This window comes from Rattus rattus, chromosome 2 (assembly GCF_011064425.1).
Source record: "Rattus rattus isolate New Zealand chromosome 2, Rrattus_CSIRO_v1, whole genome shotgun sequence".
Taxonomy (NCBI): domain Eukaryota; kingdom Metazoa; phylum Chordata; class Mammalia; order Rodentia; family Muridae; genus Rattus; species Rattus rattus.
The window spans coordinates 40,064,671-40,092,653 of record NC_046155.1 but is presented as its reverse complement, the minus strand read 5'-3'; the positions used below and the strand labels follow the sequence as shown (position 1 = coordinate 40,092,653).

General features: G+C 46.0%; 1 protein-coding gene across 1 annotated transcript in view; it reads left to right on the top strand.

Annotated features, from left to right (window-relative positions):
• Blnk (B cell linker) overlaps positions 1 to 27,983 on the top strand; it is a 66,112-nt gene that overhangs the window by 25,425 nt on the left and 12,704 nt on the right. Inside the window, exons 4-12 of the mRNA XM_032891950.1 lie at positions 4,326 to 4,366; positions 6,201 to 6,357; positions 8,820 to 8,983; positions 14,709 to 14,790; positions 15,866 to 15,937; positions 21,755 to 21,824; positions 23,245 to 23,272; positions 24,064 to 24,106; positions 27,118 to 27,202. Of these exons, the coding sequence (XP_032747841.1) occupies positions 4,326 to 4,366; positions 6,201 to 6,357; positions 8,820 to 8,983; positions 14,709 to 14,790; positions 15,866 to 15,937; positions 21,755 to 21,824; positions 23,245 to 23,272; positions 24,064 to 24,106; positions 27,118 to 27,202 (742 nt within the window). The remainder of the gene's footprint in view (positions 1 to 4,325; positions 4,367 to 6,200; positions 6,358 to 8,819; positions 8,984 to 14,708; positions 14,791 to 15,865; positions 15,938 to 21,754; positions 21,825 to 23,244; positions 23,273 to 24,063; positions 24,107 to 27,117; positions 27,203 to 27,983) is intronic.

Below are 27,983 nucleotides of genomic sequence, written 5' to 3'. Positions count from 1 at the left end.
CTCCCCCAACCACCACCTACCCATTCATCCACCCACCTACCCATCCATCTACCCACCTACCCATCCATCCATTCACCTACCCATCCATCCACCCACCTACCCATCCATCCATTCACCTACCCATCCATCCATTCACCTACCCATCCATCCATCACCTACCCATCCACCCACCCACCTACCCATCCATCCACCTACCCACCTGTCCATCCACTCACCCACCTACTCACCTATCCACCTACCTACCCATCCACCCACCTACCTACCCATCCTTCTGTCTGTCCATACATCCATCTATATGTCTATGCAGCTATTTCCTGAACCCATCCCATGTGTCAGGCATATATAAGGCATTAAGTAGATACCATACTTACAAGTGACTTATAGTGCCCTATAGGGAACTAATAGCCCTAAAGGGGAGAAAGATGGTGTTAGAGATATCTACAATTTCATATAGTGTGGAGAGTGCAGTCAGTCCTGTGCAGTACGTGGCAGTGGGGCTAATCTATCCTGCATCAGAAGCTATTTAAGGAGTCAGATGGCTTGGTCAGTAAAGTGCTTTGATGTGCAAGCATGAGGAGCCAAATGTGACCCCCGGAAACCACATAAAAAGCTGGGCGTGGTGGCATTTGTGTGCAGTCCCAGTACTAGGGATGTGGAGATAAACAATGCTTGGGGCTTGCTGGGTAACCATTCCCAGTGAGAGACCCTGTCAAAAGCAGCAGATGGGTCCTGAGGAATGGCACTCAAGACTGACCTCTGAACCCTCCTGCACCCTGTACAGCCGCAGCTCCATTCCAACCAGAACTAACTCTGGCTGCAAAAAGACCAATCTTGAGATTAAAAGATTTGTAGCGATGGTGATTGAAGTCATCTCTCAACCCCTTCATCTAGAATAGACAGCACACACTGTCAAGGAATTAGCAAGTTTATACAGATAGCCAAGGAATCCCTGTGGGGCATGAAACTAAGAAATGGGGATTTTGTCCAGGAATTCAAAAAAATCTACCTAATCTGCAAGTCAAGGAAACCTGTTTCCCAACCACAGCTAAGCCGTTCTTCTCTCCAAAGATGGGGAAAGAGAACGACTCTGACTTATTTGGGATCCAAATAGGAATGATGGGGAAATCATGGAACGATGGATTCCTGTGTGTGAGGGGTGACTCAGGCTAACATCTAGTCTGGACTTATTCCTACCCCCACCATCGGTATCCTCACAAACAAGGTCATTGCCCCCCAAGCCCCCCGTGATGGCCTCCAGTGCTTACTTGATCCCGGAGAAATGCGCAGTGCTCACTGGATGTAGGTGTTATTCCTCGCTAATGTCTCCTAACGGCCACCCAGTACAAGCTCTGATGTCGCAAAAGGCAGTCACAGAGCTGGCTTGGGTAGCATCAAAGCAGACAATTCAGAAGTGATGTCACGGGCTGAAGAGATGGCTCAGGGGTTAAGAGCACTGTCTGCTCTCCCAGAGGTCCTGAGTTCAATTCCCAGCAACCACATGGTGGCTCATAACCCTCTGTAATGAGATCTGGTGCCTTCTTCTGGTCTGCAGGCATAATAAATAATTTAAAAAAAGAAAAAAGAAAGAAACAAGTTCAACAAGTGCTTGCCATGGGATCTGAGTTTAGATCCCCAAAATCACAGAATTATAGTAGCCTGTAGCCCCAGTGCTCATAGGACAGGATAGGAACAGAGACAGAATTCCCAGAAGTTCCTAGGTAGCTACACACACACACACACACACACACACACACACACACACACACACACGCACACACACATGCACGCACTTTAAAAATAAGTAAGTTCCTAAGCATGATGGTTGCTAAGGGAAACAGGAAGAAAATGTCAAGGTGCAGTGGCAAAGAGTCAGATAGGAGACAACTTTCTGGGACGGTCTCTCTGAGGAGGTGACATTCAATTCAAGTGCTAAGGGCAAATTGCAGGCATATCTGTCCCTTGTAGATGAACCAGCAGCATTAGAGATGACAGACTCAAGTGCTGGGCCTCAGAGTCAGTCCTCAGAGGCTCAACCAGCTAAAAGATGGACGGACATCTCTCATCACGGTTGCTTGTCCTTCTCCATGGCCGCCTCCTCCTGTTTTCTTCTTTGGTGAAAGTCAGGAAACATCTGGCATATTTTCATCCTTTGCCTGAACCACATGTCATGGGGCTCTTTGTCAAGTCCCACTGTTCCTCATCCTTTGCAGAAAGGGCGAGCCTTCATCTGGATCCGGCTGATTCCACCTTCAAGTATCTTTCCTCTCTGTTGCCATGGCTACACCATTTCTTGTTTGTCATTGAACAGAGCTTCTAAGTGGCCCTCAGCACCTGATCCCATTCCTAGCTCTCATCCTGCATCAGAGAATTGAGCCATTAAACAGTTCTCTTCATCTCGGCCCCACTGAATTCTTTACGGCTCACCAGAGTGCAGCCACAGGTCACAGGGCTAGTGACAAGGTCCTCTCATGTCTAGCCACTAACTGGCTAATGTAACTGTGGACATCGCTCCAGTTCATCCTTGTCATTTGAGGAATGGAGAGCTGCTGGGTTTTGGTCCTGATGCTACAGTGAGCCTCTCTAACACTGACTTTAGGAAAGTGTGTCTTCCCACCTGCAGATCATAGAAAAGTGTTCTCTGGGACCTCGAACACCTGATCTTCCCCTGAAACGATCCATTTAGTCTTCTCTTATATGGCACTGGGGCTCAAAGCCAGGATCTCTCTCATATATGCTAGGCAAGTGCTTTACATCTGAGCTACATCCCCAGCCCTTCCACAGAGCCTTGATATCAGTACATCTGGGTCTCTTGGAACACAGGACTGTGGCTTGCTCCACAGTGTGATCCCTAGTCTGGTGGCAGCAGTGAGCTGGGAACTTGTTAGGCATACATAACCTCCACCCTGCCACCCAACTACTGAGTCAGAATTAGCAAGAACCCCTACATATTAAAGTGAAACAAACCTGCTTTAAGCCAAATCCACCCAAGTTCCCAATCTTACAGATCAATCCCGTGCACTTTGCCAAAGACCCTGCTCCCGCTCTTTGTTCTTTCCCATAATCCTTGGAAACTGTCCTTAGGGCAAAACCAATGTCACCACTTGCCGTCGTGCCCCTCCTTGTGCTGTCCTCCCCGACACCCAGATGTCCATGGCCCAGGGGCATTTTCAGCTGTTGCCTCTATGTTTTGGGGGTTCCCATTCCACTGCCCACCCTGGCTCAGAAATCAGCCCCAAAGCTTCTCAATCCACGGAGTCTCCAGAGACTTTAAAAGAAAGTTGCATAAAGAGACAGAGGCAGGCAGACCTATAAGCCAAGAAAATCCATGCCTCTCCAAGTTGCTTTTAGTTACTGTATGCAAGGAGACACAGTAAAGAAACTGCCAACACAACTGTTCCAGGGTATGATTAGGGGAAAGGTCTTACTGTGCATAAGAGGAAGAAAATATGCAGGGGTGTCTGAAAGAGTCCAGAGCAGGGGGGGCAGGCTGCACATGGCCTGGGCTATCTGCAAGAGAAGGGGGGAAGAGCTGGAGAAGAAAGAATTGTGCACAGAGGGGTGGGGGTAGGGAGAGAATAGTGCACAGAGGGGGGGTAGTGACAGAATAGAGTACAGGGGGATGGGGTGGAGGGTGGAAGGTGGAGGGTGGAGGGTGGGAAGATAATAATATAGGGCGGGGGGTAGGGAGAGAATAATGAGAATAGAATGGGGGCAGAAATAAAGAGAGTGGGGATCTGAGGTGAGAAGTGTCAGGATAGGGTCTGAAATATATAAAAGTACTTGTGAACAGGGTTGTAGGAGTCTGGGGGTCAGGCTGGGCCTGCAGCCATAGGTACACGTCAGTAGAGAGCCATTGTCCCTTCTGCTAGAGGTAAAGGGAAAACTTCACTCCTTTCGGCAAATGGGAACCAGTTTCACCAGTTCCTGAGGAGCCCTGACCCTTATCTAATCACCAGAGATCCTCCTAGAGTTCAGTCTGAGCTGGGCCCAGACTCAATTTTGAACTGAGTCAGTGGACCTACCCTTCGGGAGGGGAGTGGGATACCTTTTGGACCTGACAGTTATAAAGTTTATCAAAGCCAAAAAAAAAAAATGTTAGTATAATATTTCAGAAATGTCTTTCGACAAAGCTCTATCCCTGTGGGACTGATCTTTTGTGCTTCAGGTTAAGCTTTCTGTGAAACAGATGAAAAAAGTGAGTGACAATATGGTTGTAGTTATTGTTCAAGGCTCACAGAACTGCGGCCAGCTTTGGTGCCTGTGGGTCAGCCAGAACTGGCCAGCTGGACTCATGGTTTTTGCTCTGTGTCCCTCTCCTGTTACAGACAACCCCGCGGACGAAGAGGAGCAATGGTCAGATGACTTTGTGAGTGTTTGCTCCTGGGATCAGGAGGGTACCAGCCTCTGGGGGTGGGGACCTCTCAAATGGCTTCTTTCTGAACTGCATGCTGATGGCCAGCTGAGCAACACAGGTCAGGGGTAGGTCTCAGAAGGACCGAAAAGACTCCTCCAGGTAGGTGGCAGCGATCTCGTGACAGCTGACTTGACCCAGTGCTCACCATCAGCCAGGCTGAACGATTTTACATGTAACCTTGTTTTAGTCCACCACAGCCTTGGGAAGTAGGCATTCTAACCCCATTCTCTGAGTTCACAGACACACGAAACCAGAAGTAATGCGTGCATTTAAACAGTCTGTACTGATAAGCATACTTCTGACCTAAGCTGCCCACTATCTTACGGCTGGCACCAGATAGGAGACCCGCCAAAGCAAAGAGTTAATGCCAGAGCTGGTGCACATGTAGTCTTAGCACGTGAAAGGCTGAGGCAGGAAGACTTAAAAGTTTAAGGCCAGTCTGGGTTACGAGGAGAGTCTGAGGCCAGGCTACGAAGCAAACAAAACCATATATTTTTTTTTAATGGAGTTAATGACAGGCAGAGGTGCTTCTAGAACCGGAAAGAAACATTTAATTAACTTGCAGTTCCCAAATTCAGACCTGGGCCTCCAAACCAGGCTATCAGCCCTCAAGGTACCTGCTATGGCCAAAAGAACCACCAGCCATTCTTCCTAGGTCACAGAGTGAAAAAAAAAAAGGGACCTAGCCATAGTGACCCTGACAGGTGATGCAGCAGACTAAACTGTCACCCTTCTCCAAACGGCATTGTAGTTTTGCAGGGGCCTTGCAGCCACACCTATTGGGAGCTGAGTCTTGCTGAGACCATGCATCTAAAGTCTTTTTCAACATCCGCAGTGTACGTTCCACAGCGTTTCCATGCTCTGATCTGAGTTTCGGTCTGTGAGGGACCCTACACGTACCACACCCCCACCTCACACATAAGGAAGTGGAGGTCGCGAGGACAGAACTGACATTTCCACTGTCCTCACGGACAAGACGATTCAGAAAAAAGACTTCCAGGCCAGTGTCTAAAATTGAATCTGTGTTCACCACCTGGAGTGGATGTGGTCTTTAAGACAGCAGTTCCTCCTCTTTCAACCGCAGAAAAAGAAAAGAAAAATAAGGGGAAGGGTGATCTCATTGCGGGTCACTCGGGCATGAAGTTCCTCCTGGAACCCAGTGTAGCAGAAACTAGAGTATCGAGGCTGCGCCCCCTGCTGGCTTCAGCGCAATATCACATCTGCGGCAGGAAGGGAGAAGACCGCTGAATTACGAATTTGAAGGAAGGCAAGGGTAGGTGATGGGAGGGTTTGGAGGGAGAAAGGGGAAGGGGAAATAATGTAATTATATTATAATCTCAAGAAATAAACGAAGTAAACTTTACAAAGAAAGCATAGGGCGAGGAACACAAAGTAAAAATTAACCCTGAGAGTAGGGACTGACCTACCCTAAAGTTAAACAGCCAAGATTAACAAGAATTGGTTAAATTCCCCTAGCTGTTATTTTTGCTTTGGTGGGTCTCCGCTGCCGATAATATGAAACACAGGCTTGTTCCTAAAGACTTTAGGCCAGACAGAGGAACCCCATTATAACATCCCAACCCATAGGAGACAAGTGTCTGTCTCTGCACTGGAAAGTCGTGTTCGTGATCATGGCAGGAGCTGTGTGGAGCAGGCAGATACGAACAGTCTCCATCAGCCTCCACTTCCTGTCCTCTGCCGCAGGGACCACTCCCGCCTCCTAAGGTGGGATCTGTTCGTTAGACGGCACCTGGAGGGATACCAAGCACAGTGCTTACATTTGCAGGACAGCGACTATGAAAATCCAGATGAACATTCGGACTCCGAGATGTATGTGATGCCCGCAGAGGAGACGGGCGACGATTCCTATGAGCCGCCTCCCGCTGAGCAGCAGACACGGGTGGTCCATCCAGCCCTGCCCTTCACGAGGGGCGAGTATGTAGGTGAGGTCACTGTGGACTCTGGGGCCACAGGATGGGGAGATGGGCAAACACAGCAGCTTCTTGAGGGCCCCCTGCCGGTCTCCACACTCACTTCCAAGCAGCTGTACAGGAGTGGAGAAGGCAGTTGCATGGGGGGTGGGGGAGTTGACACAAATGGTTTGGCTTTCTCATTTTATGGAGAGCATTTCCCCCAGGTTGGGAGCATTGAACAGATTCTCTGAACTGACAAAGAAGTGTACCCTAAGGATTGCTCTCCTTTACCCCCGCCCCCTGCCCTCAAAGCCCCATAAGAAGTCAACCCAGACATTACTCCTGTTTCTCCTGGGAACTCCTTCATCCAAAGCCCTGGAACTTCTGAGAAGCCCTTCAAAGACCTGAGTGTCCATAAAAGCCCCTCTTTGTTCTGGTCCAGACAGCTTTGTGCACAGGCCATCTAGACTGTGGACGCCCACTGGGGTTGGGGGTTGGGATTGGGCGGTCAGTGAGCCCTGAGCCTGCAACCAACCTCTTAGGTCAATTGACCCTGCACAATCTGGCTTCGAGGCACGCCTCTGGTGGTCCATCAAGAAGTCTGGCATGGTAGCACAGGTCTATAATCTTAGCTGGTGGGTGGGGATGAGGCAGGAAGATCCCAAGTTTCGAGGCTGGGCAACTTAACAAGACCGCACCTCAAAATAGAAAGTTAAAACACAAAACATAGACAAACAAAAGCCAGGCTGGGAGTGCAGCTCAGTGGCAGAGTCTTACCTAGTGTGTACAAGGAAGGTATCAGGAGGAGCAGTAAAATCATTCCTGCTCCTGCCATAGCAAGGGACAAGGAGGTTCCCTGAAGGCAGGGATATTGAGTCTGTAACCAGGGCAGTGCTTGCATGCGTGCAGCAAGATCATCCTCCCGGTCCTCAGCAGCCTCTCCCCAGGGCGCCAGTTGATGCTGGTTCTCTGCTCTACAATTGTTCTGTTGGGCCCTTACTCTGGCCAGCACCATGCTTGGCATTTAGCAGTGAGCAAGGCAGCACACTCCGGCTGTGTTCTGTAGATTACACTGCAGTGCTCTACAGCTATGACTTCTTATTCTTATTCCTGCTAGACTTGTGGAAGAGGGACGCATCTTCACTGTGTAGGGCAAAAGGAGCAGGCAAGGAGCTAACTATGCCAAGGCGTCGAGCTCGGGAGTGAGCTAGGTCTCTCAACTTCCATACTGGCATGACATAAGCCCCGCCCCATGCACTCCCCCACTGGATGTGGCCAATGAGTTCGTTCACGCCTTGCAATGATCCCGAGGGGGAAGAAGCTGTATTCGGTGCCCACTGCAAACCAGAAGCCACAATTCGATTTTTTTCAAAGCCTGCCTTCTGTGGTTTGCTACTTCTCACGGGTTTAACCGTTGCGTTGAAAATTCTATTTAAACACCAAGAGCTGCAAACAAATAAAGCTGGCAAAGCAGACGCCCTAGTGTGTGAGCACTATAAATGTGACACTGGCTACATACCTCAGACAAAGGAGAAATGAGCTCTGAGAGCAAGAAGGAGCACCAAGTGAAGTGTAGTGTCAGGCAGGGTATGACAGGCAAGATGAGCATCACAGGAGGAAGCAGGACATCCGGCAGCATTCTGCAAGGCACTGCACTGCACAAGGATGGAGAATGCCAGGACATCCGTACACTAAGAACGTCTGAAAAATCGTCAGCCTAATCCTAACCCATCCCACATCATCGCTGGGTAGGCTGGGTATCTGAAGCCCTCACAGAACATGATAGGATCCGACCCATTTACTAGGCAGCCATGCTGCACCAGCTTCCTGCACTGCAGTTTTTCTTACCCCTACAATTAACTCCAAGGGTGGACAGTGTGATCTACTTTAAAACGAGGAAAGGAATGCCAGAGAAACTGTAACTGATGCAGGCAAGTGGGGTTAGTCGATGCTAGAGCAGAAGGAACCAGATCCATCCAGTATCGGAGCATGGGCTCTTTCTCAGATTCCTGCAAAAGGATAGTCCTGGACAAAGCAGGGTCGCCTGGTTTCTCCAGGAGTTGAGGGAAAGAACTCCTTGGTATATCCTGGAGGACTTAAAAACCCATCACAACAGACTGCATCCAGAAGGCCAGAATAGGACCACTTTTAAAGCCTCCAAGATGTCTCCAATGTGTAAATACAGCTGAGAACCTGTTTCTGCATGCTGGTCCTGCCCAGTACATTGAGCTCTCAGCTCTCCCAACCCTATAGGCTTTTATCACCCCCCACTTCCAATGTGCTCTTGAGGGACTTCTGCTAGTTAGCACATAGGTAAACAGACAGTTGACAGTTGATGCTTTCTGTCTACCTGTTGACTTGGCTCCTTTAAGAACCACACCATCCTTTGTAGTTAGATAGATGCCTTTGGCTGTGTGTTTTTTAGATCCCCAGGATATCCACACAATGGATGACCCAGAGCCTCTTTTGTGTTTGTCTTCTGTTTGTTCAAGATAATCGATCCAGCCAGCGGCACTCTCCGCCCTTCAGCAAGACACTTCCCAGTAAGCCCAGCTGGCCTTCAGCAAAAGCAAGGCTGGCCTCCACTCTGCCAGCCCCCAACTCTCTACAGAAGCCTCAAGTCCCCCCCAAGCCCAAAGACCTCCTTGAGGATGAGGTAAAGTAAGCCTAGGAGGAGAGCTGGAGGGACTGGGGAAGTAGATTTCGAGTGATCTCCCTTTCTCTAAACCCTGCTGGTCTCCTGTCCTCCAAGTCCTTCGAGGTGACACTGGGGGGAAACTTGCTTTCTCTAAAAACAACACATGTGACCCATTTTAGTCATGTTAGTTTTCTATTGAAATGTGATGTATGTACCGGATCTGAGTCTCTCCTGTCACCCCTGCATGGCCTCTCAACAACCTTCACTGCTTTTACTTCCACTTCTACACCCAGCCCCTGGGAATCTGGAGACCCACTTCATCAACCTCCGCTCTGTCCTGCCTGCCCCTTGGGAGTCTTATTCCACTTGGGATTGTTGCCTCTTGAAAGTTACCCAGTGCAGTGCCCAGGCTGTGTGACAATGGCTGCCCCAACCTAGTCCTGGCTCTCAGGGCATTTGCGTTTTAAAAACAAAGACAACCCTTTCATGTGGCCATTAAGATGGTCCTACAGGAGGGCACTGAAGATAGCTCTAAGCCATCACCAGACATTCTTAGAGAAGCTACTCTGAGAAACCACCTCTTTGAGGATGTCTGCAGGTGCTAGGGCCAGCTGTGAAATGACCTTCGTTTGTGTCTTTATATATGTCCAGTAAGGAGGCAGAAAAGCACAGTAGAGACAATGTCTAGGTCTAAATTCTTTCTGACCCTGTCAGCTTTGTGATTTTAGGCAAGCTGGCCAACCTATCTGAGTCTGCTTTCTCTCTCTTTCTTTCTTTCTTTCTTTCTTTCTCTCTTTCTTTCTTTCTTTCTTTCTTTCTTCCTTCCTTCCTTTCTCCCTTCCTTCCTTCCTTCCTTCCTTCCTTTCTTCCTTCCTTTTTCCTTAGTATTTTGATATTTAATAGATAGATAGAGTTCTTACACACACACACACACACACACACACACACACACACACACACACAGGGTTTCTAGCATATTCTAGATTTTTTTACAAGGTCAGTTTCCTAGTTTCTACTGAACACCGGAGGTGGCAGTGTCCCACACTGAGTCCAAGTTGCTGAGCCTCATGGTAGCTCATCTCAGCTGTGAATGAATCCTTTCCTCATCTACCATGGGCTCACTGTTCCTACAGCATATGCACACATCTTCATCCCGAAGGCCTCCTCACTGCTATCATCTCTACACACTTCTGTGCCTGGTTCCTGCTCTAGGGGATAGTGAGAGGTAGATGCTGGCAGACTTGGGGAAGCGATGGTTTCTCAATCCTTTGTCAACCAGAGAGGTGCCTTAAAGAGACATTCCTGTTGGGCAGGGGGACACAGATACTGGGACAGTAGTATTGAAGAGAGAAAGGGGTTGGTAAACTCTCTTAGCCTTGGCAAATTCACCTGAAGATGTGGCTTTAGACACAGAAGCCTTTAAAGGTCTGTGCCAGGATCTCCAGTTCTGTGATTAGCTGGGAGGGAGCTCAGTGAGGTTTGCATGTACCGTCCTGCAGAAGTGAATCACGAAAGCCTGCACCAGTGGGAAGAGGTAGGGAAGAGGCTGTATTCTGGAAGAAGCAGATGGAAAGTTGACATTAAAAAAAAATAAGGTTACAGGCTGGACGTGGTGGCACACACCTTTAATCCCAGCACTAGGGAGGCAGAGGCAGGCAGATTTGTATGAGAGTGAGGCCAGCCTGGTCTACAAAAGCAAGGTTGGGACAACCAAAGCTACACAGCAGAGAAACTGTCTTTAAAAACAAACAAATGAACAAACAAGGTTAAAAAGAAAACAACCAAACAGGCCAATAATTTGGTTGGTAAAGTGTATTTGCTTTGCAAGGAGGAAACCAGAGTTCATTTTCTACAGAACCACATAAAAAGGCATGGGTGGTAATGCTTGCCTGTAATCCCAACACTGGTGGAGACAGGTTAGGGAACACAAGTCCCAGGCCAATGAGAGGCCTGGTCTTAAACAAACGATCAAATAAAACCATAGCCAAGCTAAACAAAACCTGTCTCAAATAAATAAATAGATATATCAATCAATCAATCAATCAATCAATCAAACAAAGCCCGCAAAGAGAATGACACCTAAACAATGGCACCTGAGGTCCTTCTCTATGCACATGCTTTCCTGCACCTACACACACAGAGCGTGCGCGTGCGCGTGCGCGCGCGCACACACATACACACACACACACACACACACACACACACACACACCCTTTATCTGTTTCTAGTTCTCAAAACCCTGTGTAACTCCAAAGGTTTATTTTTTATTTATTTTGTTTGTTGTTTGGGAGCAGTTGCTTGTTTGTTGTTTTGTTTTGTTGAGACAAAGTCTCTGCCAGGGGCCAGCCCTGGTGGGGATCTTCTTTTATGTTGGCTCTTCTTGAGGCAACAGAGGGAGAAGAGTGTCCTCAGAGGGTAAGACTTTGTCTTACAAGATATTTAGGGTTGCTGTATAATAATAAAACGTTTACTTATCAAAGTCTAAGTTCCTATGCTACTGTAGCTGACCTGCCTACTGTGTTCCTCTGAGACCAGAAATTGCGGTCTCTGGCACTTAGCACTTCATTCTAAAACAGCAGTAAAAGGATTGCTAGAGCCTTTTCCCTTTTGTCCAGATGCCTCTTGCTTGTGGGGTGAGGGGGAAGTTTAGAGCAATAAGCTTCTATTGAACCAAGAGAAGAGAATAGTGCTTGCAGAAGGAAAAACTTTTATATAGGCAAATATGGATAAACTTATATAAGTTCATATACAGATTCATGAATGCATATTTATACATTTCCACTCAAAATAGTTGGGTCCACCTTGCATGCATTCTCACAATTGCATTCTTACACATACACATGCATACATTCTCACAACTATATACTTACACATCCATACTTACATATGCATATGGAGCAAAAGACCAAGCACCAGTGCAAAAAGAACTCATTCATTCTGGATGAAAAATGAGCTCCAATCTTTATTGCAGAGACAGAAAAAAACTTCTACCCTTTTAATGTTAAATGAACTAAACAGAAGTTTATAAGCAAAAAGCTTGTTCCTTTTAATAAGACTAAGCCTGGGGAAATTGGTTTACTTGTTTAAGCTCAGTGAGAAGCGCTGGCCTAGCAAACGCTCTAAGGCCCTGGGTTCCTCCCCAGCTGCATTTATCTCTTAGAATAAAAGAAAAAAAAAAAAAAAGATTTTAAGCCCTCTTTCTTCCTGCTGTGATGTCAAGAAAATTCTCTTACTTCAATGCCTTTTCCCAATGCAAACCTATACTTCTAAGTTCTTCTCCTTCTTCTCTCTAAAGAGTTCTTTTCCTCTTTCCTCTCATCTTGCATTCTGCACATTGCTCTCTTAGTATTTTCAAATTCCATTATAGTCTCTAAGTTATTCTAAATTGAAATGCATTCTCTTTTAATCCATTAGAATAATTAAATCTGGTCACTCTTCCTGCTGTGGTTTATGTCCATAACTAAATTAGTGAAAGTTTGGTATAGATCAATGCCTTTTTATCCCAATGTCTAAACCTAATTTAAGTTCTTCTTGACCTCTTGGTTCAGTTCTCTCTAAAGAGTGCCTGTCTAAAAAAGAACTTCTCCTCAATGCTCAGTTTCTCTCTCATGACTTATGGTTCTTCTCAGCTCATCTTTGTAGATTCTAACTCAAGCCTTTTGTCCTAATGACTTAATATCTTTAATAATACATGAAAAAGCATATTAAGCAGGAATTCATCAAAAGTTCACAGCCTGCTTAAAATCAAATTATAAATTGAAATAGAAATGTTAGTTTTTAGCTTGTCACAGAGAATGTTTACATGTCCTATCCATTAGGACCTTTTCTCTTGTTTTTTATTCATCTGAGACTTTTAAACATCTTGTCACCTGTCCTTTATATCCTCCACAGGTTCACTGAAGGTTTAAACCATAAATGAAGTTATTAGTGAAGTTTTTATAGAATAAAACCATTTAATATTTTATCCTCTGTCCTAGCACCTGTAACAAATTGTTGGTTCCTTTTATGACCTTTGAGGTTAATTGTTTTTCAGTTGATGATTTAAGGAATGTGCTCTGAGTAGGAGTTGCAAGAATGGAGTCTGATGTTTACCATCTAAAAGCAATTTTGGTGACATGATGGAAGACCAGCAGAGTTCTCAGGAGCTTTTTTAATTTTGACTATCAGAAAAAACGGAATTTGATCGAATAATTCTGAGCCCCACTTTCACTGAATAAAAAGAAATAGCCCAATAGATCACTGATAATAAGGTGTGAGAAGAGAATTCTTATAGGATCATCAGTGAGACTTATGAAGTCATCTATTTATCTAGTATCACTACAAGACAATACATCTTTGTAGATCTTCAGAGATTTACTTCAAAGGGGTGGGCTATTATTAATGATTGTTATATATCTTTAATAATAACAGGAAAAGCATATTAATAGCAGGAATCTTTCCTAAAATGAATTCCCTTACAGCCTTGCTTAATAAGGGCGAACCTGTCGCAGATTATATAATAATATGAAACAGGCCATTCTCAGGATGCTAGTTTTTAGCTTGTCATATTATGGCGCCTGACAATATCAGCCAGAAATGGATCATAGACTCAAGTATAAGATATAAAACTGTTGGACTCTTAGAGGGAAAAGGCCTAAGTGTCAATCTTTATGGCCTTAAGTTAGGAACCAGTTTTTAATGACACCAAAGCACAAAGAGCGAAGAAAAAGATACACAACTTAGACTTAAAATTTAGATCTTTGTGCCTGGAGTGGTACATGAGAAAAGCATGAGCAAGGCCCATTCCATATGCCTGTAAATCCCAACCCTGGGAGGACTTCAGCTCAGCACTGCTGCGTGCCTCACCATGAGACTCAAGATTGGAGAAAAAGATGCAAGTCGGTGATCTCATATGGGACTTAATGTCCAGGATGTTCAAGGAACTAATATACCATAACAATAAAAGGCCAACAACACAATTAAAAGTGGGAAAGGGTGCTGGTATCCAAAGATACACATGTGAACAGTAAACACCTGCAGAGATGGTCAGAAGCATTAGCTATCAAAGAAAGGTGGATCCAAACTACAAGACACGCCTAACATCCTATTAGCTGTTCTAGAAGCCTAGAGATTAAAATGCTCAAGCACTGGCTGAATACTGACATAGTGGTCTGAATGACAACAGCCCCCATGGTCTCAGGTGTTTGAACGCTTGGTCCCTGGCTGGTGGCACCACTATTTGGGGAGGTTTAGGAGGTGTGGCCTTGCTGTCAGTGGGGTGGGCTTTTGAATTTTTATAATCTCACCCCACATCCACTTAAGGCTCTGTTTCATGCTCGTGACTAACTGTGTGAACTCTCAGCTTCCTGCTCCTGCTACCTCCTCTTCTGTTCGCTATTGTGCTCATCTCCCAATCCCCCGCCTGCCGCCATGAACACTAAAGGCCGGATAGACTCCCCTTTCTATAACATGCATCTGCTCCTGACGTTTTATCACAGGAAATACAACTTAAGTTATCCATTTCTCTCAAGGGACTTCAGCAGCCATGAACTTAGCGTTCATGGAGCAGAGTCCGGTAGAGAAGCCCCTGTAGATACAACAGATAACTAAATGCTAAAAGGCAACCCCTTGCAAGCAATTTCATAGTGTGTGAATTGTAACCCATTAAAGCTTTGATAGAAACAACAAAAAAAAAAATCTCCTTCTCCCACAATTAACTGTGATTGTACAGCAAGCCGTCTCTTCACTTCTGTATTTCCTTTAGGCTGATTATGTGGTCCCCGTGGAGGATAACGATGAAAACTATATCCATCCCAGAGAAAGCAGCCCGCTGCCTGCTGAGAAAGGTAAGCATTTAGGGTTTGTAGTGCTTGAAAACCTCCAGCAGTTAACTGCTCGTCAAATAAGCCTCGGGAAGCTCAGACCGGAAGTGCCCCTCCCCTGTAGCCACGCCCCCTTTGGCTAGGGGAGCATCTGCTTCAGAGCCTTTCTCCTCCTTCCTTGTGCATGGGTTTTAAAAGCCCTGGAGCTATCATCTTCAGCCGCCTTCACGCAGAATGGTTCTCAATAGCTAACTCTGGCCGGACCAAAAGACACAGCGTTGACTTAGGAACAGTGCACAGCTATCAAATCAGTGGAGGGATGATATAAAAAAAAAAAAGAGCTCATGGGCTGTGCCTCCTGGCTTCTTAGTTCCACGGTGTCTTAGGACTTATAGGACACTTGGTCTGTCAATCCTGCTGGGGATAAGAAATGCTATCACAAACACACTGTCCCAGATCAGACGTGAAAGCGGCACCCTCTAGAAATAGTGACTTTAGAAAATATAATCCCAGGCAGGTGATGCTTCTCATCCAATAAACTGGACGAGAAAGAAATGGTCCTTGCCTCTCCTGTTTTTCATTTGTTTTGTTTTGTTTCATTTTGTCTTTTTTTTTTTTTATAATAGCTCTATCCTATATTCCCCGAGCATATGGCTTAAAGACCAAGTCGCCCAGTGAGCAAAGCAACACGTACACATCCCCTTCTCTCCTCTCCTCAAACAGCCTCAAAACCCCAAGGGATTAGTATATGGAAGGGAAGGAGGTGTGATCAATTTGGCATCACCATGTTTAGGTTTAATACCCTTTTGATTAAAATGAAACAGAGCGAAACTTTGTCTCCCAAGCCTCCAGTAGCTGATATTCTGATCCAGAATGCATTTTAACATGCTACCTTCATTTCATTTCTTTCATCACTAATAAATACACCCATCCCAGAGCTTCCCCTGAGAAGATTTCTTTGGATGGCTTATGGGATTAAGGAGGGTCATGGAATCTTTGCAGATTCTCTGATTTGACTGATCATGTTTCTGTCTGCAATAACTTCCTTCCATGGAGTGTGTCTGCAATCACTCTGCATGTGTATATTTGTGTGTTTCAGCTCCCACGGTGAATAGATCAACCAAACCAAACAACTCCTCAAAGCACGTGTCCCCTCCAGGGACTGTCACAGGTAAGTTTGGTTTGGTTTTGAACCTGTTCCTTATGTACAACTCAGGCCATACACATATAATCATCTATATCCCCAAGTTTCCTAGGACAGGGGACAAAGACTTAATTTCATCCATGCCCCAGGCTTCCTGGAAGTAGCCTGACCTCTACCCACTAGATTGCCAAGTCATCTCCCTAAACATGATGGGCAAAAATGTCCCCACATGGTGCCAAGGATCTCTGGGTTGGATTCAACTTCTAGTAGGGTGAGAACATCAGCTTAAACAAACCAGAAATCTTAACCCATAGGGACTTGTCTCCTGCTGAGAATTTAGAGAGGGTGAAATCTTTAGATGGTATTCAACTTTTGTATGGAAAAGATACGTAGAATCTGTGTTTCTAAGCTTTCTCTAACTTGGTATTTCTCTATGTCGGCTAGGATTTAGCATTGGAGTACCTTGGTGGGTCTGTCCTGGCCAAGGTATGCTGCAAAGATCATATAATGTAGCAGATCTCACATAAGAGATTTATTGGTGCACGTGTGTGTGTGGGGGGGGAACACAAGGACATCTCGAAGTAGAAATATGAGAGGCATAGAGACAAAGAGACAGAGAGTGAGAGACAGCAGAGGCTGTGATAGGGGGAGCTTTTGAAGGGTTGGTGACTAGTGATGACATAGCTGTTGGTTGAGTCTCTGAGGGCAAGCTGGGGAGCACCTAATTTCTAACAGATACCATTTAAAACTGTGCTCCTCAAAAAATAAACCCTTGCCAGGCAGTGACTGAGCATACCTTTAATCCTAGAACTCATGAGGCAGAGGTATATACCTCTGTGAGTTTGAGACCAGCCTGATCTACAGAGTGAGTTCTAGAACAGCCAGGTCTACCCAGAGAAACCCTCTCTTGGAAAGCCAATCAACCAACCAAACTGAATGAGTAGATAGATGACAGACAAACCCTTAAAATTTACAAATTCCCCAAGTGTGAAAACTGAACCTCACACTAATGCAACCAAAATTGTTGCAGAATTGCTGGGTGGAATCTTTTGTGTACATGCCTCAGAATACAGGATGCTACATACTTTAAGATACTACATACTTTAAGATGCTATGTACTTTAACAACAACAACAACAACAACAACAACAACAACAACCACAACACAGGCTCCAAGAATGCTTGCAAAGAGCTGCAACTCTGGAGGAGAAAGGGCTGGCACTACAGAGGTTGGGAGGGTTAGGAAAAGAGAAACAGATGTTGAATGTGAAGCTGAAATAGAGTGATGTGCAAAACACACACGGAAGCAGGATGCACACAGAAGCAGGATGTACACGGAAGCAGGATGCACATGGGACAGGACACAGTGAAGCCCTGAAAATGAATTCCTAGCTGAGAAAATAAGCAGCAGTTGACACCCTGACCTGCACCTTTAAAACAAACACCTTTATGTTTCTTGCTCAGGACAGATAGACAGTGAAGCTGGTTTTGTTTGTTTGTTTGTTTGTCTTGTTTTGTTTTTGCTTTGTTTTGATTTCCTCCTACATTTATGCTTTTGATACACCATCCACCACCCTTCTCCCTTAGAGTCTCCCAACCAAGAACTGTGCTCTTTCAGAAAGGGAGGTGGGTACCAGGTACACCATTGCCAGGGTCCTGTTGATGTGCCCCTTGGTCTGGCTGCACTCTTGGAGAGCAGAGGACCTGGCTGGTGAATAGAGGAGTCTGTCTCTATTCTCCCTCACAGAAGCCTCCTCCTTCCTCTCCAGAAGAGAGGTGAGGGTGACCTGCCTGGGTTCACAGCTCAGGTGGCCCTGCCACTTGCCCTCTCTGAGTCTCCATCTGTCCCAGCTGGTGTTAGGGAGGTACAGATGGTGTATCTGCAGTCCCTAGCACTCTGCCAGCACCCAGAGATGCTGGGGTATTCCTCACGAGACACTAGTAACAACCCTCTTTACTAATCCTTTATGCATTATACTTTGAATATTACAAATCTCGTCCAAGTACAAAGTCCATGACTTTAATGAACGATGATATTTATAGTAACATTATGTAACCATTGCCGCAGCTCCCTTTAGAATATTCCCATACCCACCCAGCCCCCGAGACCCCTTATGTCCACTTGTATGTAGTCGTGCTAGTTCCACTCCTGGCTCCAGGCAACCACGTGTCCGTATCTGTTGCTGTAAACCTGCTCTTGCTGACATTTCATATAGATCGGATCACTGACTACGTAGCCCTGCACATCTGGCTTCTGAACATCTGGCCCTTTCCCTTCACGATCAAGTCTTTAGCCATCAGACATGCTTGTTCCCTTTCTAGCACTGTTGATTCTGGCTGTGTCTGACTGGTTTTTCAAAAATGTCAGATTTATCCTTTGTCTGACCACAAAAATGAATTTGACAAGATGACTGTTCCCATTTCGTAGGGAGCCTGAGACAGTGTTTGTTAAGAAGTCACCCAGACAGTTTGGTGACAGAAACATAACTAGAGTGCTGTCTTCCTAATGCCAGACCATGATGTTTTGGTTTGGTTCGGTTTGGTTCGGTTTGGTTTGGTGTTTTATGAATTCGTCAGGGAACAGGGCATGTTCCTGTCATGGTACACACGTGGAGCTCAGAGGACAACTTTGTAAAGTCCATTCTCTCCTTTCACCAAAGGGGTTCTGGGGATTGAACTTAGGTCCTCAAGATTGGCGGCAAGCACTTTTATCTGCTGAGCTACCTCACTGGCCGGAGAGCACCATGGTACCTCAGAGCAGAGCTGGAAGATCCTCCTCCTCTGTCTGCCTGCTAAAAGCTGCTTTTGGAGAGGAAAGAAACAGGGAGCTGTGGTCAGGCTAGGTGGGGACATGGAAGAAAGGATAGCTCAGTAAAAAAAAACTCAGGCAGTGAGTCTAACAAAAGCTGTGGGGGTTGGGGTCTGACTTGGACCTTTTACTGCTTCCTGGGTTTTCAGACATGGCTGCCTCCTCTGCCCTGCTGTCTTCTGTCTGAATATGTGCAGTCAGCCTCTTTGCAGGGTCACCCTTAATGTTCAGCATCATTCAGCAGTTAGGGGATCGCAGTGGGACTCAGCACCATGGATGACACTTCAGTTTATTTTCATGTGACATGTACAGCTTACTGTATGTGAAGGGACACAGTAAAAAACTGCTGATGTGACTGCTCCATTATTAGGGGAAGGTTTTTATGGTGAGTGAGAGAGAAAATATCCAGAAGAGTCCAGAGCATAAAAAAAGAGAAACAGACTGCATACACACATATATTACACACATATATACACACATACACACATACACACATACACACACACTCATGCACATACATTACCTACATACATGCACACACATACACACATATACACTCGTACACACCCACATACACACCCACACACATACATACACACACTCATACGAGCACACACATACATACACATACATACATATACATACAGACATACATACCCACATACATACTCCACACCCACATACACACATATACACACACATACATATATACACACACATACACACATATATACAGACATATACACACATCCACACACATCCACACCTACCCCCACACACATACACACACACATCCATACACCCACATATATACATGACCACACATATACACACATATACCCCACACACACCCCACACATATGTACACACACACACACGCATACACACACATACACACTCACCCCCCCACACCCACATCACCCACATACATACACACCCACACATATACATACATAGACATGGGTGTTGACAAATCATGTGAATTATATATAAGGAGGATGAGTAGCTGGGGGTGGGTGAGGAAGCGCTGGAAGCCAGTGTGGACTTTGAAGTGTGTAACAGGTACTTCTGATACCGAGGGAGCCTGGAGGCCAGCATGGGCGCTGTCGGTATGCTAATAACTACCATAGGTTATGTCCGTGGAGAGCCAAGGGAAATGGCTGCAAGCAGGTGGGGAGGCACTGGGGGACCATTTCACACATTCTTGAGGAATGATGGCTATTATCTAACTGCCTGGAATCCTCCTGCGGTCCAGCCTAAGCTAATCTCTGTATATATGGACACTTTGAGACCTAACACTTAGAAATGTGGTTTTCTTTCTTTCTTTTTTTTTTTTTCTTTTTCTTTTTTTTCCGGAGCTGGGGACTGAACCCAGGGCCTTGCACTTGCTAGGCAAGTGCTCTACCACTGAGCTAAATCCCCAACCCCGTGGTTTTCTTTCTTACATGTTTCCTAAAGTTGTATCTAAGTCAGCCATAAGTAGGAGAGTCCTGGAGAAGGCATGGCTCCCCAGGGTGCTGGTGAAGGCCTAGAGTAACATCCACTCTGGTGTGTGGTGATGTCAGTACTCAACTCAGCAAATACTGTGACGAGTAGATGGTCTCTGTGCAGAAGTCCAGAGACAACCCTGTGCCAAACTTTCAATACGTTCTAAGGCCTTTTTCTTTAGGACGAGATGCACGAAGATAGTATGTCTCTCCTTCCAGGCACCTTCCACAGAGCCTGTGAATGCCTCCTAGTGCTTACCTCAGTAGTATTTGGTAACTGATTCTGTGTTTACGGGAAAACTACATCACTACAGAGGGCAGCAGATTGGACCCCAGCTTACAGAGTATCTCCTGCGTGTCCATTAGGAACCCGGGACCTCTCACTAATAGTCTCTTAGTGAGATGTTTACTCAGGGCTTGGGAGGTGGCTCAGTGAGAATGGCACTTACTGATCAGGCAGGATCTTGGATCTGAGTTTGGATCTCCAAGCACACGTGTAAAAAGTCAGGCGTGAGCATGTGTGCAGCTGTAATTCCAGCACTGTGAGGAATAGAGACACGAGGGTCACTGAGACCTGATGGGTTGCCAGCCTGCCTCAGGTTTAATGAAAGGCTATCTAAAAGGGATAAGGCAGAATAAGAGCAGGACAGCCGACACCCTCCTCTGTTTTCTACATACACATGCACAAGCACATACACGCATGTACACCACACACAATGTTTATTCAGTTCAGTTTGATCAAATATCTCATCATGAACCTCCTGCCTTACTGAGTAGTGTCCGAGAAGCCATCATGTAGGGAATGTATCATCTCTTACGACCTTCTTCACTTTGTCTGGTTCTAATTTCAGTCAGGCAGGTGGGGAGGGTGTGGATACAAAGTCAAGGGTTCCTTATATGACTTCAGAAGATTTGGTGGGGGGAATGGTCTTGAACATGAGTCTAAGGAGATCTTCTTGAAGTGTTAGAATGGCATTCTAACCTACAGCCTACAACATGTTTATATGTTAGCATTTTTTTCTTTTGTGTGTGTGTGTGTGTGTGTGTGTGTGTGTGTTTGTGTGTGTTTGCATATGTATAGGCACAGAAATATGGGTGCATGTACATGTGGAGGCCTCAGATTGATGTTGGGAATCATCCTCTATCACTCTTCTACCCTATTCATTGAGTCAGGCTCTCTCAATCAAATTTAGACGTCATCAACAATGGTTAGTCTTGCTGAGTTTCCTATCTCTCTACCTTCTCAGACTGGCACTACAAGGAAGCTGCCACACCCTCCTGGCATTTACGTGGGTTCTGGGGATCTGAACTCTGGTCCTCACACTAGAGTGGCAAGCCCTTCAACCATGGAACTGTCCCCCCACCCCTGTATTGGCATTTCACATTCCTCATCACTGTGCCCATTGGTTTGCCCCTTGGCTTCAGTGTCACTAGGTATACACGCTTCAGTAAAAGTAACACGAAACACGTGTCTCCAAAGGTTAGCCTCTCTAATACAACTGTCCCTGAAGGTGGGACACAGTGACTGACTCCTGTTTGTGCTGTGCAGGTCGAAACAGTGGGGTCTGGGACTCCAAGTCATCTTTGCCTGCTGCACCATCCCCACTGCCTCGAGCTGGGTGAGTACTGACTGAGAATCATGGCTCTATGATATTTGGGGGTGGGGGTTGGGGGTGGGGTGGGAGCTGCTGCCCTGAGGACTCCTGTTAATTCTCCCTTCCCATGGTAGCCTTCATGTTGGAGCGACCACTAAAATTGGAAATGAAGAGTCTTGCTCCTCATGGAGTCAGTTTTAGCTACATTCTGAGTGCACTGGCTCACTGTTATTTGCAAGGCACCCCATTTTTCAGCACCTGATAGTTCTGAGACCTCCAAACAGGTTCCACATTTACTTTCTGCTCCCTGGTTTTATTTGCAAGTAGAGCATGGCCTATAAGAGTGGACATCAGAACATGTATTGGGGGTGCTCATACATCTGGACATGCATTAGGGTGCACATACATCTAAACACACATTGGGGTGCTCATACATCAGAACACACATTGGGGTGCTCATACATCAGAACACGCATTGGGGTGCTCATACATCAGAACACGCATTGGGGTGCTCATACATTAGAACATGCATTGGGGTGCTCATACATCTGAACACACATTGGGGCTCATACATTAGAACACACATTGGGGTGCTCATATATCAGAACACACGTTGGGGTGCTCATACATCTATCTGAACAGGTATTAGGGTGTTTTGTGAGATATAGAATACTTATGAACTATAAGGTGGCTTTGGAAACTGCTGGATAAGTATTACAACATGTTATTAAGTGACACCATACTAGTTGCTTTTTTATTGCTGTGATAAGACACTGTGGCTAAGGAACATAAAAGAAAATATTTAATTTGGGCTTAGTTTCAGATGGCTAGAGATTGTAGATTTGAATGCTTAGGGAGTGGCACTGTTTGAAAGAATTAAGAGGCATGGCCTTGGAGGAAGTGTGTCACTGGGGTGGGCTATGAGATCTCAAAAGCCCATACCAGGCACAGACTGTCTGTCTGTCTGTCTGCCTGCATTTGTCTCTGTCTCTGTCTGTCTGTCTCTGTCTATCTGTCTGTCTCTGTCTGTCTGTCTCTGTCTGTCTGTCTCTGTCTCTGTCTCTGTCTCTGTCTCTCTCTCCCCTGCTTATAGGATCAGGGTGTAACTCCCAGCTACTACTCTAGCACCTGCCTGCATGCTGCTATGCCTCCTGCCATGATGATAATGGACTGAACCTCTCAAAACTGTAAGCCAGCCCCAACTAAATGTTTTCTTTTATAAGAATTGCCTTGGTCATGGTGTCTCTTCACAGCAATAGGACACTGACTAAAACCCTTCTCCATTTGTTGAGAAGATGAGCACAATTACATCCTCCAGCCCTCCCTATCTGTCCTTCAAGAGCAGTCTTGCACTGTTTTCACTCACATGGTTTAGGCCTAAGAAGGATGGTAGCTCTGCCTCATTTCCCTTGTGTTTTAACAAGGCTAATCTTTTATTCCCCAGGAAGAAAACAGCTACACCACTTAAGACGGTAAGTTGATTCTGCACCTGAAAGTATTTCACATTTCCTGTAATATCTATTGATAGCCACTTACTTAAGGTCGGCAATGCATCCAATTGTGCTTAACAATAGCAGGCTTAGCAACGGAAGCTGCTGCCTAGACAACCCAGAGGAGCTTCTAATGTTCAGGTAGCTGGGAAGGTACTGCTTCCTATGAGTGATGCTTGCTGGATTCTGCTGGCCTCCTTAAATGAGTACATCAGATGATAATAGAGAATGTGCAGGTGTCCATGCCTGCATCATTGCAGAAGGCCTCTGTCTACTTCCTGCCTTGTTGATCCCAGAGCAACTGGCAGACTACTATGTATCAGATAAATAGCCACAAACGAAACTCAGCTTCTGGCCAGAACAGGGTGACCCTGGGCCAGCCCATGATCCAAGGCAGCCCAACTGGACCTGAGCTTACCCTAGAACCTGATGGTGACCTTCGGCTACCAGAAGGTGGGACCGTAAGACCAAACCCAGTTGCCAGATGCCAGTTGCACAAGCACTAATGCCTAGAAACTGCTGAGGGGGTCACAGTGTCCGTCAATACTGTTGACAGGTTAGGGATGTCCCCACAAGGAAATGCACTGTTCCTCCCATGAGGCAAACGCATCCAGTTTTCAATGGATGAAAAGGGTGGGCCGGAAACTGCCTTAGCTTCGTCATGACTTAGAGTAGCTGCAGCAAATCTCTGACAGCATATTTAATAGTGCTCTGATTTTTATCTCTATTTTCCAATTTGCTGACTTACCTTTTTTTTTTTCCCTTAACAATAGACTCCTGTTCCTCCCCTACAGAATGCATCAAATGTTTGTGAAGGTAAATGTGTTTATTCTGAAGGTGAAGGATATAATTCTAAAAGTAATCTTTTCAATTAATAATATGTGTGTAAGCTCTGTGTTCTGAATTTCAGTCATTATTTATGAGCCAATTGTTAATATAAAAGCCAACTCTTCTAAGTGGTGGGTCTTTGTGCTGTGGTAGAGAGCAGCAACATTTGCTTAGGAGCCTGAGTTTAGCAGGCATGGGCTGTGGAGGAAGCTACCTATTACTGATGGCTACGGTCAGCCAGAAAGCAATATGGTGGTACGATGTCTCAGAGCGAACAGCCTAGACAAGGTAATGACTTTTTAAAAACAGCTTATTTAAAGTTCTGTTGCTACGTTTTCAAAGTTCAAATGTCCCTTGTGTCCATACATCTCCCAATGCATCTCTGCTTTTGCTTCAAACACACACACACACACACACACACACACACACACACACACACACACACACACTTTTTAATGACCCCATTTAAAAAATTTGTATTTGAAAAGCATGAATGGGGACTAGGGAGAGAAAGTAAGATTCATTCTTGATGTCAACACTTAGAACATAGAGGCATTGAAGTCCCCCCCCCCAAAACAACACCTCACATGAAGGAACCCTGTACAAAAATCACAGTGTCATCCCCCCAACCCCCCCTCGGTCCTAAGTCAGTGTCTGCACAGAGCATGCTGGCGTCCCTGCTCAATGGAAAGTGGCTTTTTTTTTTCCCTAAGCACATACTGCAGCTCTCATCTTTGCTTTTAGTGAATCATTAGAGCCCCACCCCCTTTTATTTCCTTTTTTGCCTTTCCCCAGGCTGTTTCTGCCCACCCCACCCCCCACCCCCCCCCCCCTGGCCAGTGATTCTCTGCCTCCCTTTGAAGTTTTTTCTGTTCCTGGACATCCCACGCATACCTCGCAAGGCTTTCCAGTCCCTCCACCCTGATAAGCAGGAGCAGGGCAGATTGTTAGTGTCCTGGGGCCTCTGTGCAAACTTTAAGGCTCCAGGAGTCTCTAAACCAAGTCTTCTTGGAAGCCCTTGGCAGAGGCATCCCGCAGAGGTGTTTAACAAGCAGCTTCTTCAGACTCATTCCAAGAGCCTAGGCAGGGCTCATCTAAACCCAAAGGGGTGAGCAGCCTCCTCTGCCCCGGGAAGAAGACCTCAGAACTGTGAGAAGGAAAGACAGACGAGGGTATTAGGGACGAGAGACCATGTAGGGCTTTATTGGGGGAGGGAATTACTCTGTAAGAACCATTGCCCATGGCTTGCTTAGAAGCTTGGGTACAGATTAAAGTTTCCTTTTCCAGCTGGCATTTGGCCATTGCTGGGGTGGCCAGTGAGTAGTCAGTGAAAAGAGTCTGAGATGGCGGACAGACTGACAGTCACATGACTGGGGGTGGGGCCTCGGGTAGGAAGTCGGGAATCCAAAGAAACAACCCACTCTTGTATACGACTGAGGGCAGGAAAGAAACTGTTGATGGGACTGACCCATAAGGTAGTTAACGTTTTTATTGGAGTTATGAGAGAGTTCAGACAGAGGCTTCTGGAACTGTCTAGAACAGAGAGAAAAAGAGGTGGGCTGAGCGTGGCTCAGGGTAGGGAAGCAAGAGAGAACAGTGGAGATAGTAGAATCACAAGAGGTAGAGAATGGAGCATAGCTAGAGGGAGTAAGAGAAGCAAATAATGAGACCGGTCAGGGTTCAAGAAGGATGGGTAGCTGGGGTGGGGGAGGGGCACTGAGGGAGCAGGAAGGGAGAGGGCCTAGGATGTCAGCATGAAACCTGTAGCAGGTACTTGGGATACTGAGGGAACCCAGAGGTCAGCATGGTCTTTAAGATCCTGATAGGCATCCCATCATATGACTCCGTTTGGCGGACAGGAACCAGTTTCGCCAGTCCCTGAGGAATGCTGGCTTTTATCTAAGCACCAGGAATTCCGTTGTCCAACCTGAGCTCTTTCTGGGTATCCGGACAGTCTGAGAGACCTAACTGAGCTCTGGAAATGAAATTACTGTAATGGTGGGATTGTCACAGCTCAACCGAAACGGAGGAGGTTTTACAAGCCAGCAAGGCCCTCGCTAAGAGTATAGAGATGATATAGTGTGGTCAGAGCTGCGGGAACCTAATACGGTTCCACTGTGCTCCTCTGGGAATTTCTGCGCTTTAAAGAAACGAGCGCAAAACTAGCAATAGCAGTTCGAAGAACCTGGCCACACACCAGAAACACCTTTAGAGTCAAGGCCGTCTGAATGGCAGTGCACTTGGGCTTTGAGTCGCTGAGTTCTCACTGTTTCTTGTCTTCTGAAGTTCCTGTAACTTTTCGCCTTTCTCAATGCCCCACTAGTAAAGCTTCATGGGCTTCAACAGTCATTCCCCATCTCCTAACCCCCGAGATAGGGCCTCTCTGTAAACCAGGCTGGCGTTGACCTCAGGGATCCATCCGCCTCTGCCTCCCAAATTGCTGGTATTAAAGACATGGGCCACCACCGCCTGGCTTCTACAGACATTTCTTAAGCTCTATGTTTGTGCCTATTTTTAACCCTCCCTCAAGAACACGCTGAGATCCAAGTGATATTCATATTCGAGAGTGACCTAGACTTAGATTCAAAAGGAGTAGATCGTTCATAAACCCCAAGATTTTACTCTCACCAGCAATAAGTTACTTAAACCACATCTCATGAACAGTCAAGACACAGGAAGGCATGACGCAGAGAACGAGTTACACAGAGGCTGTGGAGCCTGCTCGTCTCCTGGCACCCACCTCTGCTCAGACAGTTAAAGTCCAGTACCCACGGCTTCTGTCTCGGTGTACACGGCTGGAGGAGCCCGCATGACCCGTACCACTGCTGAAAGGGCGTCTTGGTCCTAAGAGCGCATGCGCGGCAAGAGGCTGACGCATACACAGACCAAGAACCCCTTAGAAGACAGGGCGCTGGGAAGACATCTGGTCAAAGAGGCTGTATTTGGGGATGGGGATGGACATTTTACTTTAATACTAATGTGAGACTCTCCTAATCCAGAAAAGCCTGTTCCTGCTGAGCGCCACCGAGGGTCTAGTCACAGACAAGACACTGTACAGTCACCAGTGTTTCCTCCCACCCAGAAGTAAGAATCCTTTATTTATTTATTCATTCATTCATTCTTTAAAAATATTTTCATTTTATATTTATGTATATGTGAGTATAGGCTGCATGTGTGTAAAAAGGTTATCAGCCCTGGGGCTGGAGTTACATACATGGTTGCTAGCCATCCAGTGTGGGCACTGGGAACGGAACTCAGGGCTTCCGCAAGAGCAGGAAGCAGCCACCTCGCCCACCCTTCATTTATTTATTTATTTATTTATTTATTTATTTATTTATTTATTTATTTATACTTACTTATTTGTCTGTCTGTTTATTTTATAAAGACGGGGGTCTCACTCTGTAGCCCCAGCTTTCTTGGAATTCCTTATGTATGCAGCCAGGTTGCCCTTTACTTCAAGTCCCTCCTTCCCCAGCCTCCAGAGTACAAGGATAATAGATCATGCACTCATTCTTTTCCCAGTAAGAGAACCCTTCCCTTTAAGCACAAGCTTCTTCTTGTTGCTATGGGAATTCGTTGTCATGCAAGCTCACACAGGGAACCGGTGTTTCATTGCTTCTTAATGCAATCTGGAAGGCTATTAAGCAACTTACGAGACTGTAGAATCTGAGACCCATTTTCCACACTACCGGTCTCATCTGACATACAGCGCTACAGTCAAGGCTCCTCCTTTTGCAAAGCTGAAGGAAAAACGTCCTGGTTCTCCATAAGGTTTATTGCCCCTCCCATCTTTAGATCTAATTATCCTTTGGTGTAGCTTCTCCAGACTTTGTATTGTGTTCTGTCCTTCATGTAACCTCCATTT